The sequence below is a fragment of the Myxocyprinus asiaticus genome, chromosome 20, assembly GCF_019703515.2.
Source record: "Myxocyprinus asiaticus isolate MX2 ecotype Aquarium Trade chromosome 20, UBuf_Myxa_2, whole genome shotgun sequence".
Taxonomy (NCBI): domain Eukaryota; kingdom Metazoa; phylum Chordata; class Actinopteri; order Cypriniformes; family Catostomidae; genus Myxocyprinus; species Myxocyprinus asiaticus.
The window spans coordinates 15,780,604-15,795,290 of record NC_059363.1 but is presented as its reverse complement, the minus strand read 5'-3'; the positions used below and the strand labels follow the sequence as shown (position 1 = coordinate 15,795,290).

Below are 14,687 nucleotides of genomic sequence, written 5' to 3'. Positions count from 1 at the left end.
TGCCTTTGAGAGCCGACTCGATCTAATGAGTAAACATTCACTTTTAAGAGCTTCCCTGTCGGGTCTCTCAGTGAAAGCTTGATGATTAATCTGAGCTGAAACGCAGACAGTCACACTGTAATTCACTGAGGGTATGACCTGCTGAATGACTCGCCGGCTAAAAAAAGATGCCTTACGTCTTTACGATTTGGCTTTTTCCGGTTTGGCAGGCTGAGAGCCATAACTCCACGTGTCATCTAAGAGGTGAGCCGGATATGTCCTCCAACATTTAGTCTATGTAAAAGGTGAAGTGAGCAATTTCCGCTGCACTAGTGACACTAAACAGTATGGAAAAAATATATATATGTTTCCAAACAGGTTTGCAAACTGCTCCTACCACCCCTTCCGCCCCACTCCCCTTCTTTCATGGTATTGACAAACTAGTTAGTTTCCAGATAAACAACTAATTACAGGTAAACCAAAGTCATGCTATTGGTTGAGCCAAAAGCTGACACATCAGACCATTCAAACCAATGTTCTGATAGTGCCACACTTTTTTTTTTTTTTTTTTACATACTTAAAATTGTCTCTAGACATTAAACTGAGATTTTAATATAAAAAGAAATATTAATTACTTCCCTTTAAAGAGATTTTAAGAGGAGGAGCAGGGTTTTGGAGGATATGTGCTTGAAATGGTAAACTTGCAAAGTGCTCTTGGCATGGCTGGGTGGATGATTGTGGATTTGAGGGAGATTGACAATGATCTGAGGTTAAACCTGCCCCCTAGTGATCACCTATAGCAACAGCAGAGTGAATTTGCTCTGAGGCGAAGTGCAGCTCAGAGGCAGTGGAATTTTAAATCCCTCTGAGATGATGTAAAGGTCAGGCTCCTTTTCCTTGTAAGTGAAGGGCTTTTATGAGCTTTACAGCAAGTCATAAATGATTAAATAGACTAACCAAGTGAAATAAATTGTATATAAAATTAAATAACAGCTTGAACAGCAGCTGATTTTTCAAGCGTGATTTGTGTATGTGTGTGTGTATATGTGTGCGTATGTGTGAACATACCGGTAAAGGAGATTGGAGAAAGACAGTAACCTTCTCGTCCTCGAGCATGAGTTGTAGGAAGAGTCGTCGTATAAATCCAGAAATGTTCCCTGAGACCGGAACATTCCCTCGCTGAGGAGCTGACTGGAACAGCTCACAGAGAACCTGTAAATAATAAAGAACCCAGTTTAACTCAATGTTAAACAATGTAGATTTATAATCAGTGCATCCCTATTTTTAAATCTGCCAATAAATGGTCAAACAAAATAAAACAATTTGCCTAGACACACCTGTGCCATGAGCCTCTGGTTATTTGGATGGCAGGAGATGCATTGGAGGAAGAAAGCCACTGTGGCATTCTCGACTGCTGTCCTCTGCTGTGTGGTGAGTCCACTACTACGACTTGCTGATGCCAGCGAGTATGACGCCCCTGAGGGACTGGCATGTGAGGTGCTGGGTAATGCCCCATGCCCAGAACTGCTGCTGCTGGTGTTTGCACTGGCATTAGCCACCCCACTTGCACTAGAGTGACAAAGCAGGAACAGCAGTGCTGTCCAAAGTGGGTTCACCTCTGGCCCACCCAGCCAGTCCTTCATGGTGTGACTATTTCCTACTTCCGTCAGAAATCGCAAGACTGGCGCTGCCAGCTCGGGAGACAGTGGCGCCCTGTTTGCTAAGGGTGACGATTGGTTGTGTGTATGCAGGCGTCTCTTGCCCTGTACTGAGAATCCTGCGGGCAAGGGAAGGTCGGCGCTGACCAGCAGGTTGCAGCAAAGTTCAGCTAAGCTGCGAACCAACAGGGAAGGCAAACCAGAGTCTAAAAGCTGCTGAATGGCACTGGGTGACTGGCATGAGGCCGCCAGCGTCACCAGCTGGCACTCTGAGAGGGAGATGGGCACCATTATGGGTGTGCGGGCATGTTTGGAGTCGTCTGTGAGGGAAGCAGCGGCGCTGTTCAAGTCATGTTGCTTCTTGCCGTCGTCTGTCATGGCCATACGTCGTTGTGCGTTTGTCTGGGCAGCAGGCGGTGCCACAATGCCCATCCAGGACATGAGCAGAGTAAAGTAACTGGGGTGGATGTGGCACATGGAACAAAGCAAACTGTCCACGGCCTTCTTTAAAACCACGTTAGAAGGCAAAGACATGGACCAGTTATATAACAACCTGCAAGAGAGAATAAGGAAGAATGAAAATAAAAACATGATCTTGCTTGATGAGCGCAGTTTTTTTTTCTGTGTATATGAATTTCCAATTGAAACAGGAAGTTAGGGCAGGACATAGGACTCAACTTTATATATATATATATCTATATATATATATAAAAAACAGTATGAAAATTTTTTTCTTGCTGTTGCTAGTCAGAAGTATGGATGTGCTTGAGTAGAGTACTCGTTTTGCACCAGCTACTCAAGCATTAAAAACACTACTCGAATATCACAAATTTAATTTCCTTTCTGTATTTCCCGAGAAGGATATAGCTGCAGACAGAGCTCCAAAAAGGGGTGGGTGCTCTAAACTGCCAGCAAAGATAGGGGGAGCCCCTTACCTAAACCTTTCCTTAACCGTAGGGCTAGGCGATATGATGATATATAACATGGTGACGATATAAAGCGTCAAACGATAGAGATTTTACTATATTTTGTATATCGCAATATGTAAATATTCATGTGCGCAGCATGGGTTTATCTATCAGTGGGCAGGGATTAACGTGAGACTGAGAGAATTTAAGAAACATGGCCAGGGTTTAAAACATTTTCAGTGGCCACCCAAGCAAATTCAAAGCAAATTCAATTAAAGTCATCTCACATTCACCATTTCATAAACGCTTAATAGGCTTCTCATCTGACGCGCGCATCTGTTTTTCATGTGAGCGATCGTGTGTGCTATCTCTGGAGCACGCAAGTCCAGTGGGATTCTCAATATTTACAGGAAAGCGCAGAGCGGGATCACTCATGCTACTCAATCATTTTTGACCCAGGAAAAACCCTGAGAAAAACATCTCCACAGAATGGGATGACTCCTAAACAAGTCAAGAAAATGAAGAGGAGATTCTTATTAAAACAGGTGCGACATCTGTGGTGTAGGTTCACAAAACCCAACACAGATCGGATAAATATAATATTCAAACTGTGCGCACGATGATAATCGCTCTTAATACAAGCAATTTGTTTTACCTCTAAAAGAAGCACGCAATAGAATATTATGAAAGTCAAAAGATGCGCTCTGCGTAAGTGTTTATATTTATTCTATATTTATTTTCTGCAAGAAGTTTTTATATAATTTTGGATATCTTCTGCAAGAAGTGTTTATTTTTGTTGCATTATTATTTTTTACTTATGTATTATTCTCTAGAAGATCTTGAGGTTCTTGAGGAAAGTTTATAATAATACTGGTCACAAACATATCAGACTGAAATGTTGCACAATGTGAAATTTAGCATTATGGTAAGAATGATTTCAAACCAAGTTTTTTTTTTTTTTTTTTTTACTTTGAATATTGTCAAGCTCCAAATGAAGAGAAAATTATTTAAGAGGAAATATTTTAAAGTATTTAATTCACTGACAGAATTACCCCAAAATAGACAGTACAATATGGTTATTTAATACATAAGCCAATTTTTATTGATTTTCCCTAAATAATTACTATATTGTTATATACTTCGTTATCGTGATATAAAATTACTCATATTGTGATTTGGAGATCTCCGGCCTGAAGCTATACCAGAGATCTTATAGTACTGAGATAACAACCTTTGCGGTTCTGTCATTGGAGAGAGCATAATGGCTGTAACGGTCCACTAGCATTTTATGACAGTTTGCTGATGCTGTACAAATGAATGGGGAGAGCCGTAAAATGACACCTTCCGGTCGTAAAATCGTCCATGATTTCTCTTATAAAACAGCAATTTTATAATAGTAAGCTTCACACATAGTTCACTCCAAATGGATTGTTTAGTGTAAAACGTTTTGAAGATTAGCGGACAGGCAGTTAATTCGTTAAATGATGAGCTGTTTACTCAGCTTTGTGAAGCATCTCTTCAACAGACATCTATTCAAAAAGAATGGCCTCTTGTTTCCTCGCCAGTGTACCGCCATAGAATGTCTGTGGAACGGCTACGTTCCCTCTCAGAAGGGCTTTGGCTATACCTACCTACATTTCCCTGCCGCGAGCAGGGCTAAATACACTGTTTTCCCTTTGAATCTCTCATGCAGTTACAATTGATTCCATTGGGGGCGCTGTGGATAGGTGTTGTTGAGATGTTGGTTGAGAAGATACATCGTGGCGTCTGTACTTCTAAAGCAAAGCCATGCTAAATTACAAGGCAATACTTGTAATATTTTGGTCCTTATTGAATTTACTAGGCATGCCAACCAACAGACGAGGATCTACTTTTATTGTGGAAAAAATGCTAAGCGAACTTGGAAGCTGATCAGACCAGTATGTGTATGAGTGTGAAATATCACACAGCAGAGTGCATTTTATAAAAGCCAACTTTCGCCACTTGTTTTTCTGAATAATAATATGAAATTATAAAAATGTGACAGGACAGCATTTTTGTAGACTCAGAGTTTATGTATTGTATGAGCATTACCCTTTCTATGTAAGCTCTGGTTGAGAGCAAATGTTTGGTTTTTTTTTTACTTTTTTAATGCATTTTGTTCATTTTTTTCTTTAAGTGTATTTGGGTACTTGTTTTTTTTACGGGTTAGAGTACTCGACTACAAAATGTCTCAAAAAAAAGCCCATCGCTAGTCAGAAGCAGGAGGTGTTTTAGATCTGTTAGATCTGAAACTTAAGTGTTTAATATCAGCGCCACAAGTTTCACAAAATGCAATTGCAAAAAAATTATTGATTTAACTCTCCCAGTCTTCTATTGGTTGTACAAACAGATAGTGCCGCCCCAAAATCACTCATTGAATGATTGTGCCAATGTTGCCGAGTTTGGCTGGTCGGGATGCTCAAACAAGTAATTTAACATTTAAAGTACACTTTAAATGCATATAACTGATGAAGTTTAATTTGGTCAACTTTTAGGAGTCTACTTGAATATAGAAGACTTCAAAGCTATTAGACATGGACTTTAAGCCACAAACTTAAATTGTTATTTCATGAGCTCTTTAATAGTTCAGGTGTCCTAAAAACAGCCTCATGATTTACTGATGCACAAAATCTTTGGTGTTAGGGACTGCTGGTGTTTTATTTGCTCCACGTAGAAAGTGGAGGTAGTTTTTCTTTGTTCTACTCCATAAGCATTAAGTATTCATACCTGAAAACAGGAATGAAATATGGAGAAGGAAAAAATAAAAAAATTGGAGTGTGTTCTCTCAGCCTCTCCCAATAGAGAGCCCTAAAACACACCTCGGGCATAAACACACACTCATCCAAAACTCTTACTTACCGAGGAACATTTTGTATTTAGAGACTACGGAGAACATGTAAGTGCTTGTGTGTGTACTCACTCAAAAAGCTCTCTGTTGAGCAGTCCAGGCAAGTCGTAGTCCACAGGCAGCTCATAACTGTGCCATAAGATGGATGCCACGCAGTGCAGGTGCGACGGGGATGGCATGAGTAGACCATACTCCCGTACAGGCGGGACACTCGAACCAACGTAAAAGGATGGAGAACTCTGCTTCAGGGCAGCCACACGGGAGGAGTCGTACACCCACTGCAGCAGAGCTTGTATTCTAAAACACACACAAACAATATCTCAACAACCAAAAAAATGTGTATGATCTGAAAAGGGAAACAAGTACAAGTATAATAAAGATAGGCCAGCACAATATCAGAGCTTTGGAAATGTACAATAATAATGATAAATGGGGCTTGGGTAGCTCAGCGAGTACTGACGCTGACTACAACCCCTGGAGTCATGAGTTCGAATCCAGGGCATGCTAACTGACTCCAGCCAGGTCTCCTAAGCAACCAAATTGGCCTGGTTGCTAGGGAGGTTAGAGTCACATGTGGTAACCTCCTCATGGTTGCTATAATGGGTGGTTCTCGCTATCAGTAGGGCATGTGGTGAGTTGTGCGTGGATGCCGTGGAGAATAGCATGGGCTCCGCAACAAGCCACGTGATAAGATGCATGGATTGGCAGTCTCAGATGCAGAGGCACCTGAGATTCGTCCTCTGCCACCCGGATTGAGGCGAGTCACTACGTCACCATGAGGATTTAAGAGCGCATTGGGAATTCCAAATTGGAGAAAAAGGGGAGAATTTTTTTATTTTTTATAATAATACAAAAATCAGACTCACAAATGCATAGTCTACGTTCTTACATTGGCAAAGCGGGCACAAATAGGTAGTGACTAGGTGGTGAGTGACTTGAGGTGACTTGGATGGTCTTATCTGATCAGATGTTGTTCTTGGACTGAGAATTTTGACAACCACTCATGTAAAGAATAAACATCCATAATTAATTCTAGAAGGAGATACAGATTGCGCTGCCCTCTGACAGTATTCTAAATTAGATTCTAAATGAGATTTTTGCTCTTTTTGTGGAGCTTCGTGAGTTCTGTAGGAAACCACTGACCTGTCTTTGGTGCCAGGGTCCTGAGTGGTGCCCAGCTGGTAGAGGATGTCTATGGTGGAGTCTGACGACAGGCCATTTAACCTCCCAAACAGCAGTGGGCTGTTCAAATCTACAATGAATGACATGACCACCAATCAGATACAAAGGAGAACAAAACAATTTCATGACAACCAAGGTGATACAGCAGAGAAACACAATCATGATGACCAGTCAAAAACATTGATCTCTCAGGGCTCAACGCTAAGGATTTTTTCTACTGGCCCGGTTGGGCCAGTGCTTCAGATTTTTGCTGGCCCTGCCAAAATTTTCACTGGCCCCAACACAAAAATGATAAATAGCTGTTTTTAACATCATGGTTTCAAAAATGTGTCCAAAGATAATTATTTTTTTAGATATATTATGTTTTTAAGACAATGTCCCCCCAAACTGAATCATATTTATAATTTGCAAGATATGATTTACGCCTTATGTAATCCCATATAAGTGCTTTACAGATATAAATTCATAAATACATCATATTAACCTCAGCCGTCCTGCCATTTACACAAGTTTTTAAGTGAAGAGTTCTGTCGTGCAGATGATGGGTTTTCGGTCACCCGTTTAGTCATGCGGTCATGCAGCTTTTGGTCATGTGTAGTGTATTCACACACAGGATCAAAGATTTAATCACGGAGTTAAAGATGTGATTATTGGCTGAATGTAATAAACATATGAATCCCTGAGAAGAGACTTGCTACCAAATCGGTTGTGAAGTGTAATATACATTAGGGAGATATTAGGCCTAATCTGTGAATTAAGAATGTGTATATAACATGAAATCAGACAACCTAAAGACCAACACTGATTGATGCACAAAGCACAAAAACAAAAATACCTGTACGGTCCAGAAATTAGACATGTAAGAGGTGTTTTATGAGGATGATATGAAGAAGACTGTTTCAAATATTCATCTTCACCCTGCAGCTGAACAGCTCTGATAATAATAGCCTAATAGCCATAGTGATTTTGTTTCTTTTCATATCAAATGCCATTATAATGTCGAATTAATAATAACATTTTGAAACTAACCTAATTAAATCTATACTTACATTTTGGATATTGAGCAGCTCGTGATTTCCAGACACGTGTATAACTGGGGTTTAACAAAGTTTATTACGTCTCATTCGGCGCTTCATCTCTAAAGGCGAATTAATGAGAGAAAATGTGTTCGTTTTTTTACAGTGGGAATAAAACTAGCGCTCTGTCCCTTAACGAGAGCACATGCACGTTAAACAGTCTACGCTGCATGGAGAGAGATGATGATGAGACATGCAGGGAGAGTAGGGATGGTAAGATTAACTGATTCGCATCGGTGTAAAGGCATAAAAGTTAACGATGCGATGCATCGATTTAAAAAAGTGTGCATCGGATACAAGTTGGCATTTGTATCGCGATGCATCGTTTCTAACATATCTGCATCGGTAAAAAATGATTTATTTATATATAATTATTAGTAGATGCACTATACGTTTATTATTTAGAAGGCGACCAATAATTTGTGACCAATATTTTATATGTAGATTGATTTCTCCTCTCTAAACTGTTTCTCAAGCGCGTTCTCTCATCACCACTGCTGCTACGTGTATATGACGTATCACAACACTTCAGAGACCAAGGCGTGTCCTGAGAGTCAAATAGAATACAGATTAACATGGCAGAGGAAGAGCTGCATCTTCCACCAAATAATTACAAATCCAATGTTTAGAAACACTTTGGGTTTTATAAGAGAGATGGAAATTTTGATAAAACCCTAAATAAAAGCAAACTACCTGTACCATATTGAACTGCATAGCATCATATTTTTTTTCCATTGCATCGTATTGCATTGAATCGCATTGTGTTGAATCCAAATCGGATCGCACTGCATTGTAATGGGGTGAATCGTACCGCAAGCTGCTTTATATGTATCTTTAATGTATCATATCGTTGGCTATGCATCGAGATGCGTATTGCATCGGCCTAAGTTATGGAGATGCGCATCCCTAACGGAGAGACATGGATTTTCAGTCCTATAGAATGAAACTGTTGATTTTTTGTGTTCCAATGTGTGGATTACTGCTTTTCACCAACATGTAAAAACGAAAAATGTGGGGAATGTGCGGGGATACTTAAAATGTTGCACAAGATGTTAAATCCCACTACAAAATTCATTAAGTTGTTTTTTTTTTTCCTTGTATTTTCTACACATTGGTAATAACTGCTGTTAAGACACTTGGAAAAGAGCGAGGACAGTGCTAGGAGAGTGCGCTCGGTGTCTGCACAATCTTGTGCATGCACATGACTGTGCCTTGGCGCGTCCAGTATATTATGCGCTTGCGCATCTTTGTGAGATAAATATACTCGCACTCGCTCCTCGGTTAGAAGACTTCGTTCGCTCTGTGTAATTTTTGTGCTCTGTCACTTGTTGTTTGCTTGCACTAATGTTATAAATGCAGCACTGGCCCGATCGGGCAAGTGACAGTTCTAGCAACTGGCCCGAATCTCTCTCACACTGGCCCCGGGCCATCGGGCAGTCCTTATTGTCGAGCCCTGTCTCTGAACTAAATGCCCTCTTCTCTCAGCAGTCAAAGTAGCCTGAACATAGAAGATAAAGCCACAGAGTCTCCCCGACATTCATTTACACTTAATTTACTTGCCAATTCATCTTTTACATATAAAATAAATAAAATGCATTTCCTTCCTTGCTTTTCAACAAGAATGGTGCTTAAACTTTTTAGTGGGCAGATCTTGAGCTTTGTGATCTGTAAGGAACTGAATGGGTGATGAAAGAGTGGGTCCTTACTGGCCAGGTCGGTGCCAGATGCAGCACAGTTGCGCAGCAGAATGTCAATGAGTTTGAGGCCTATGCGTGTGGACTGTAGGCCAATCTTCACCAGCACTGCCTCGATGTTGGGCGAGTGCATGCCACAGTAAGGAGACATGAGGAGGGCTGCACAGGTCTGCAGGAGATTGGCAGTGGGAGCAGCAGCACTAGCCATCATGGCCTCCAGATCAGAAACGTGAGTCAGGCAATGATGTAGCAACCGTAACCAACCAATACTGAGAGAGAAATTCAGAGGGAGAATTGGATTATGATTGATGCAGCCTTAAATCCTCATTCGCAACACATTTTTACATATGCAATGTGATACAATGTGAGAAAATAATGTAGGGTTGGAGCTTTAACCATTTGGAATTGATTGGATTGTGAAAAGTGGGTGTTCCACACAAGAATGGTTTGCTAAAACAATATCTAATTAGCTGTGTGGCTATTGGTTAACTTTAGCTATGTGACGCTAGTGGAAAATAAAAGCAGTTTCAGAGGAAGACCAAGTTATTACATTTTAGCTAAAGGCTACATATACAGATTATTTATTCACAATTAGACTAGGAACATGCATAAATGGGGTCAATTTTGATTTAATGACAACTTTAATTAGGGAAATAAAAGCAGCTCCACTACTTTGTGATACCTGGTTTTGGACACCTGGTCCTCAGAAGGCAGAAAGGGGTTGTTTACGGTGGCAGAGGAAGTGTTTCCGAAAGCAGTCAGGCCCAGTAGTTTAATCTGCGAGAGGCCCAGCGTGCTGGCATCCCGCGGTCTGTGCAGCCTCAGACACACGGCAGACGCCACCTCTGCCTTTACCAGCTGGAACTTAATATAGGTGAGACCGCTGGTGAAGACTGGAGTTGACAGGGGGAGCATGTTCACACCGTCTGCACTGATCTCCACAGACACTGAGGATGGACATGCTTGGAAGGTTGTAGGGAGAAGAGAAAGAACAGAACCATTTAATTTGTATAAGATATACACTCACTGAGCACTTTATTAGGAACACCTGTACACCTACTTATTCATGTTATTATCTAATCAGCCAATCAGGTGGCATCAGTGCAATGCATAAAATCATGCAGATACGGGTCAGGAGCTTCAGCTGATGTTCACATCAACCATCAGAATGGGAAAAAATATGATCTCAGTGATTTCGACTGTGGCATGATTGCTGGTGCCAGACGGGCTGGTCTGGGTAACTCATAACCACTCTGTACAATTTTAGTGAGCAGAATAGCATCTCAGAATGCACAACACGTCAAACCTCGAGGCGGATGGGCTAAAACAGCAGAAGACCACGTCGATTTCCATTTCTGTCAGCCAAAAACAGAAAGCTGAGGCTGCAGTGGGCACAGGCTTACCAAATCTGGACAGCTGAAGACTGGAAAAACGTAGACTGGTCTGATAAATCTCGATTTCTGCTGAGGCACACAGATGGTAGGGTCAGAATTTGGCGCCAACAGCATGAATCAATGGATCCAACATGCCTTGTGACAACAGTCCAGGCTGGTGGCAGTGGTGTAAGGAATGTTTTCTTGGCACAGTTTGGGCCCATTAATACCAATCAATAATTGCTTGAATGCCACAGCCTATTTGAGCATTGTTGCTGACCATGTGCATCCCTTCATGGCCACAATTTACCCATCTTCTAATGGCTATTTCCAGCATGATAATGCACCATGTCACAAAGCAAAAGTCATGTCAAACTGGTTTCATGAACATGAGTTCACTGTTCTTCAGTGGCCTTCCCAGTCACTGGATCTGAATCCAACAGAACACCTTTGGGATGTGGTAGAATGGGAGATGCACAGCATGAATGTGCAGCTGACAAATCTGCAGAAATTGCGTGATGCAATCATGTCAACATGGACCAGAATATCAATGGAATGTTTCCAACATCTTGTGGAAACCATGCCACGAAGAATTGAGGCTGTTTTGAGAGCACATATATATAAATATATGTGTGTGTATATATAGAGTATATACTGTGTGTGTGTGTGTGTGTGTGTATATATCACGTCCAATCAGAATTTTTTTATATAGCTATATGCAGTAGGACTATTTTGGAGGGACTAAAAAGCTCAACATATCAACAATAGAAACAAAGCATATGTACACTCACTGGCAAGTGATGCCAGGTGTGGCTGTATGTGAATCTCTTTGAGCAGAACGGCAGCGGGCAGGTGGATTGTGAGGTCACACCAGGCTTCTTCAGGTAGGAAGATGTAGGACCAAGCCGCAGAACGCGCCCGTCGATGTGGGGGTGTGGCCTGCAGAAGCACTTCAGCTGGCTGTGCCGTGGGACTGCTGGAGGTGATGGTGCCTGCGGGGAAGCAAATGCGTACTTCAAAAGAACAGCTTTCCAAAAAGATACACAAACTCATATCCAACAAACCACCTGTGCGATTTCATATCATAATTAAGCACGCTTGCTGTACCAAGAGGGGCAAAGTTGTGCAGTCCTTCTGCATTGTCTGGTTCTGAGGTGAGCACTCGTGATTTCAGGCTGCCATCGGCTGCTTTGCCTGGTCCAGAGTCCAGGAACTTCATGATGGTGGAGACCATGCTACGGGCAGTGTTTACGATGGCTCGGGTGCTGGTGACCATGTTATTACAGATAAGCTGCACGCCACCTACACACACACACACACACACACAAGAGACCAAGTCCATTTTGAACAAACAGCTTCAGCTCCTTAAGAGTGTATTTACGTATGCGTATTTGCATACCCATATCATGGAAGGCTTTCAAGGACTCGCTGGTGTCAAGCACTCTCAGGATAAACCACAGTAAAGGCTCAGAGAGCTGGCAAGTGGACAGAGAACCCTATAGAATAATTAATGCTTATTATCAAGACAAAAGAAGAGTTCATTTCAAATTCATAGCTCATTTACTGCTGAACACATGGCACGGAAAGCATGCACAATAAGACTTCTCTGTCTTAAATACTGTAGCGATGTTCACTTGGAGCCTTACCTGTCGGCCCATATACCCACAGGCCATGTAGGTGAGGATGGGCTGCAGCATGACCTGGACTGACGTGGCTTTTTTACTCAGAGTGGTCAGGATAGTGAAGAGGCCATCACCCACAGATATGGCATCCAACCCACCATGGAAGTTCTCATGTTTGGTTAGATGGAGGCCACTTGCACCTTTTGGACACGGAGATAATTTTTTTCTATCAATAACAGTAAGACTATTTGCATAAAAAGTCTTTATTATTAAAATGTAATCTCTCAATCACAGAATATAATGCAAATTTTGTGTACCAATGATCATGGCCATGGCACTGCTGTTGCATTGTCCCAGAGCAGACAAGATCTGACTCATGATCTGCTGATTGGCCAAAACCAGGTCTGCCACACCCGCAGCCGGTCCTTGGTGCTGCGCAGCACCCGCTGCCCCTCCCTCTTTGCTTCCGCACACCTTTTCTTCATCCGAAACGCTGTCAGTGGCTCCGCCGGCTGGGGGCAGCCTTCCACTGTACTCCCGATCGCCTGAAAGGGGAAGCATCACCAGGGCGTTGACCAGCTTCAGTAGGTCAAACATCAGCTGATCACGTGTTGTCTCTCCGCACACGGTCTTGGCATCACCAGGCCGGATGATGTTGGCAAAGAGGCCTCCGAAACAGGCGCGGGCGCCCACCGAGCTGTCCGAACCACTGCGTGAGACCACCTTATCTGAACACGTGATGTAGTGGTGAACCAGGAAGGTAATGGACTCGATGACAGCCAAGATGGTGGTCACAGAAACCACCTCAAAGTTTTGTTCAAGAGTGAATTCTAAAAGCTTCACCTGGGCATCTAATGGACCCTGACCAGACTGTAATGGACCCCTGTAGGCAGAGAAGATGATAGAAATTTTGTAGTACAAAAACCAAGGAATTGTTCACCCAAAAATGAAAATTCCCTCATCATTCAGTCACCATCATTTCAATATTAAAGTTCAGAATAGGTTGCAAGACACCAATGGTGTTTGGCATTACTGACATCAAACCAGGTGCGAAGAGTCGTCCTTGATTTTAAGCAAAAAGATTTGAGAGATTTGACAGAGGGGATGATTTTTAGCAAATATTTTCTTCTGATCGTCACACAACGCTATCGTTAGGCTTCATAAGACTTGAATTAAAATGTTGCATGGAATTCCTTTATGGTTTTTTCAATAATGCATGAAAAGAACAGAGTGAACATTCCGCCTAACACCCTGTCTACACCGGACGTGAGCGACACGATGCGTCACGTCAAAAGCAAATAGATCTCATTATAATCAATGAAGCGGTCTACACTTAAAGCGTCTGTTGCGGCACATCACACAGACAGTAAATGGATATTCCTTTCCATTTTGGGCTGCATGTGCAGGCGCTACTCCTGCCAACAAGACAAATAAACAGTTTAGAAAGTATGCAGTGACGAATCCAGTGTAAACAGCCTCAAGCCTATACAGCCTATCATGTCGCACCAACAGACGAGCCCAGTGTAGACAGGGTGTAACATCTAATGTGTCTATCTGAAGAAAGAAATGTATATGAGATTTGAATGACATGAGTAAATGATGACAGAATTGAATGACAACTTTATCAACTACCAAACCCATTTTTATTTCCTTAATTCACTAATCGAGGTCAAAATAAAAATTCTGTTAACAAATGTAGTACTAAAATGAAATGAATAAAATCATCATAAATTACTGACAAGCATCAGTTTGATGGCATAAATGGTTAGTTAATTAACTACCTCTCTGTGGACAGGATGTGCAACAGCTTGAGCAGAAATTCGCTGAACATCTGTGGACATGTGGAGGACAGATGCACCTGCAACCTGGTTAAAAACTCCTGCAAGGCTTGTGTTGCAGTGGGACCGACCTGGAAGGACAGGAAAAAGGAGACAGAGCGAAAGAGAGGATGAGAAAAAGAAATAGAGAGAGAGCGTAAGAGGCATTTTCCAAATATATCACTGTGTACTGTAGCAATTTTCAGGTCACGAGTATATGTTTCCTGAGGAAGTAACAGTACATGTGAGCTGTGCTGGCTGGTGCCGTGAGGGTTTCCTCCAGACAGGAAGCGCACAAGCACGTGGACAAGAGTGGGGTCAGACACCATCTGCTGGGCCGTGCTCTCCTGTACACCAATCCCACTGCTGGAGGCTACGGATATAACATACACACAAACTTACATTACAGTTATGCATTTGGCAGAAGCTTTTATCCAAAGTGACTTACAGTGCATTCAAGGCATGCATTTTTTATAAGTACATCAGTACAAATGTTCCCTAGGAATCGA

General features: G+C 42.0%; 1 protein-coding gene across 8 annotated transcripts in view; it reads right to left on the bottom strand.

Moving 5' to 3' along the window:
- The window catches only part of birc6 (baculoviral IAP repeat containing 6), a 149,578-nt gene that overhangs the window by 75,119 nt on the left and 59,772 nt on the right, over positions 1-14,687 (bottom strand). For all 8 annotated transcript variants that reach the window (XM_051646496.1, XM_051646497.1, XM_051646502.1 and 5 more), the window contains exons 44-56: positions 14,421-14,551; positions 14,143-14,270; positions 12,679-13,244; positions 12,386-12,561; positions 12,139-12,235; positions 11,847-12,041; positions 11,531-11,731; positions 10,049-10,328; positions 9,379-9,635; positions 6,558-6,666; positions 5,487-5,711; positions 1,317-2,190; positions 1,048-1,191 (exon numbers count right to left, since the gene is read on the bottom strand). In XM_051646496.1, coding sequence (XP_051502456.1) covers positions 1,048-1,191; positions 1,317-2,190; positions 5,487-5,711; positions 6,558-6,666; positions 9,379-9,635; positions 10,049-10,328; positions 11,531-11,731; positions 11,847-12,041; positions 12,139-12,235; positions 12,386-12,561; positions 12,679-13,244; positions 14,143-14,270; positions 14,421-14,551 — 3,383 coding nt within the window. The remainder of the gene's footprint in view (positions 1-1,047; positions 1,192-1,316; positions 2,191-5,486; positions 5,712-6,557; positions 6,667-9,378; positions 9,636-10,048; positions 10,329-11,530; positions 11,732-11,846; positions 12,042-12,138; positions 12,236-12,385; positions 12,562-12,678; positions 13,245-14,142; positions 14,271-14,420; positions 14,552-14,687) is intronic.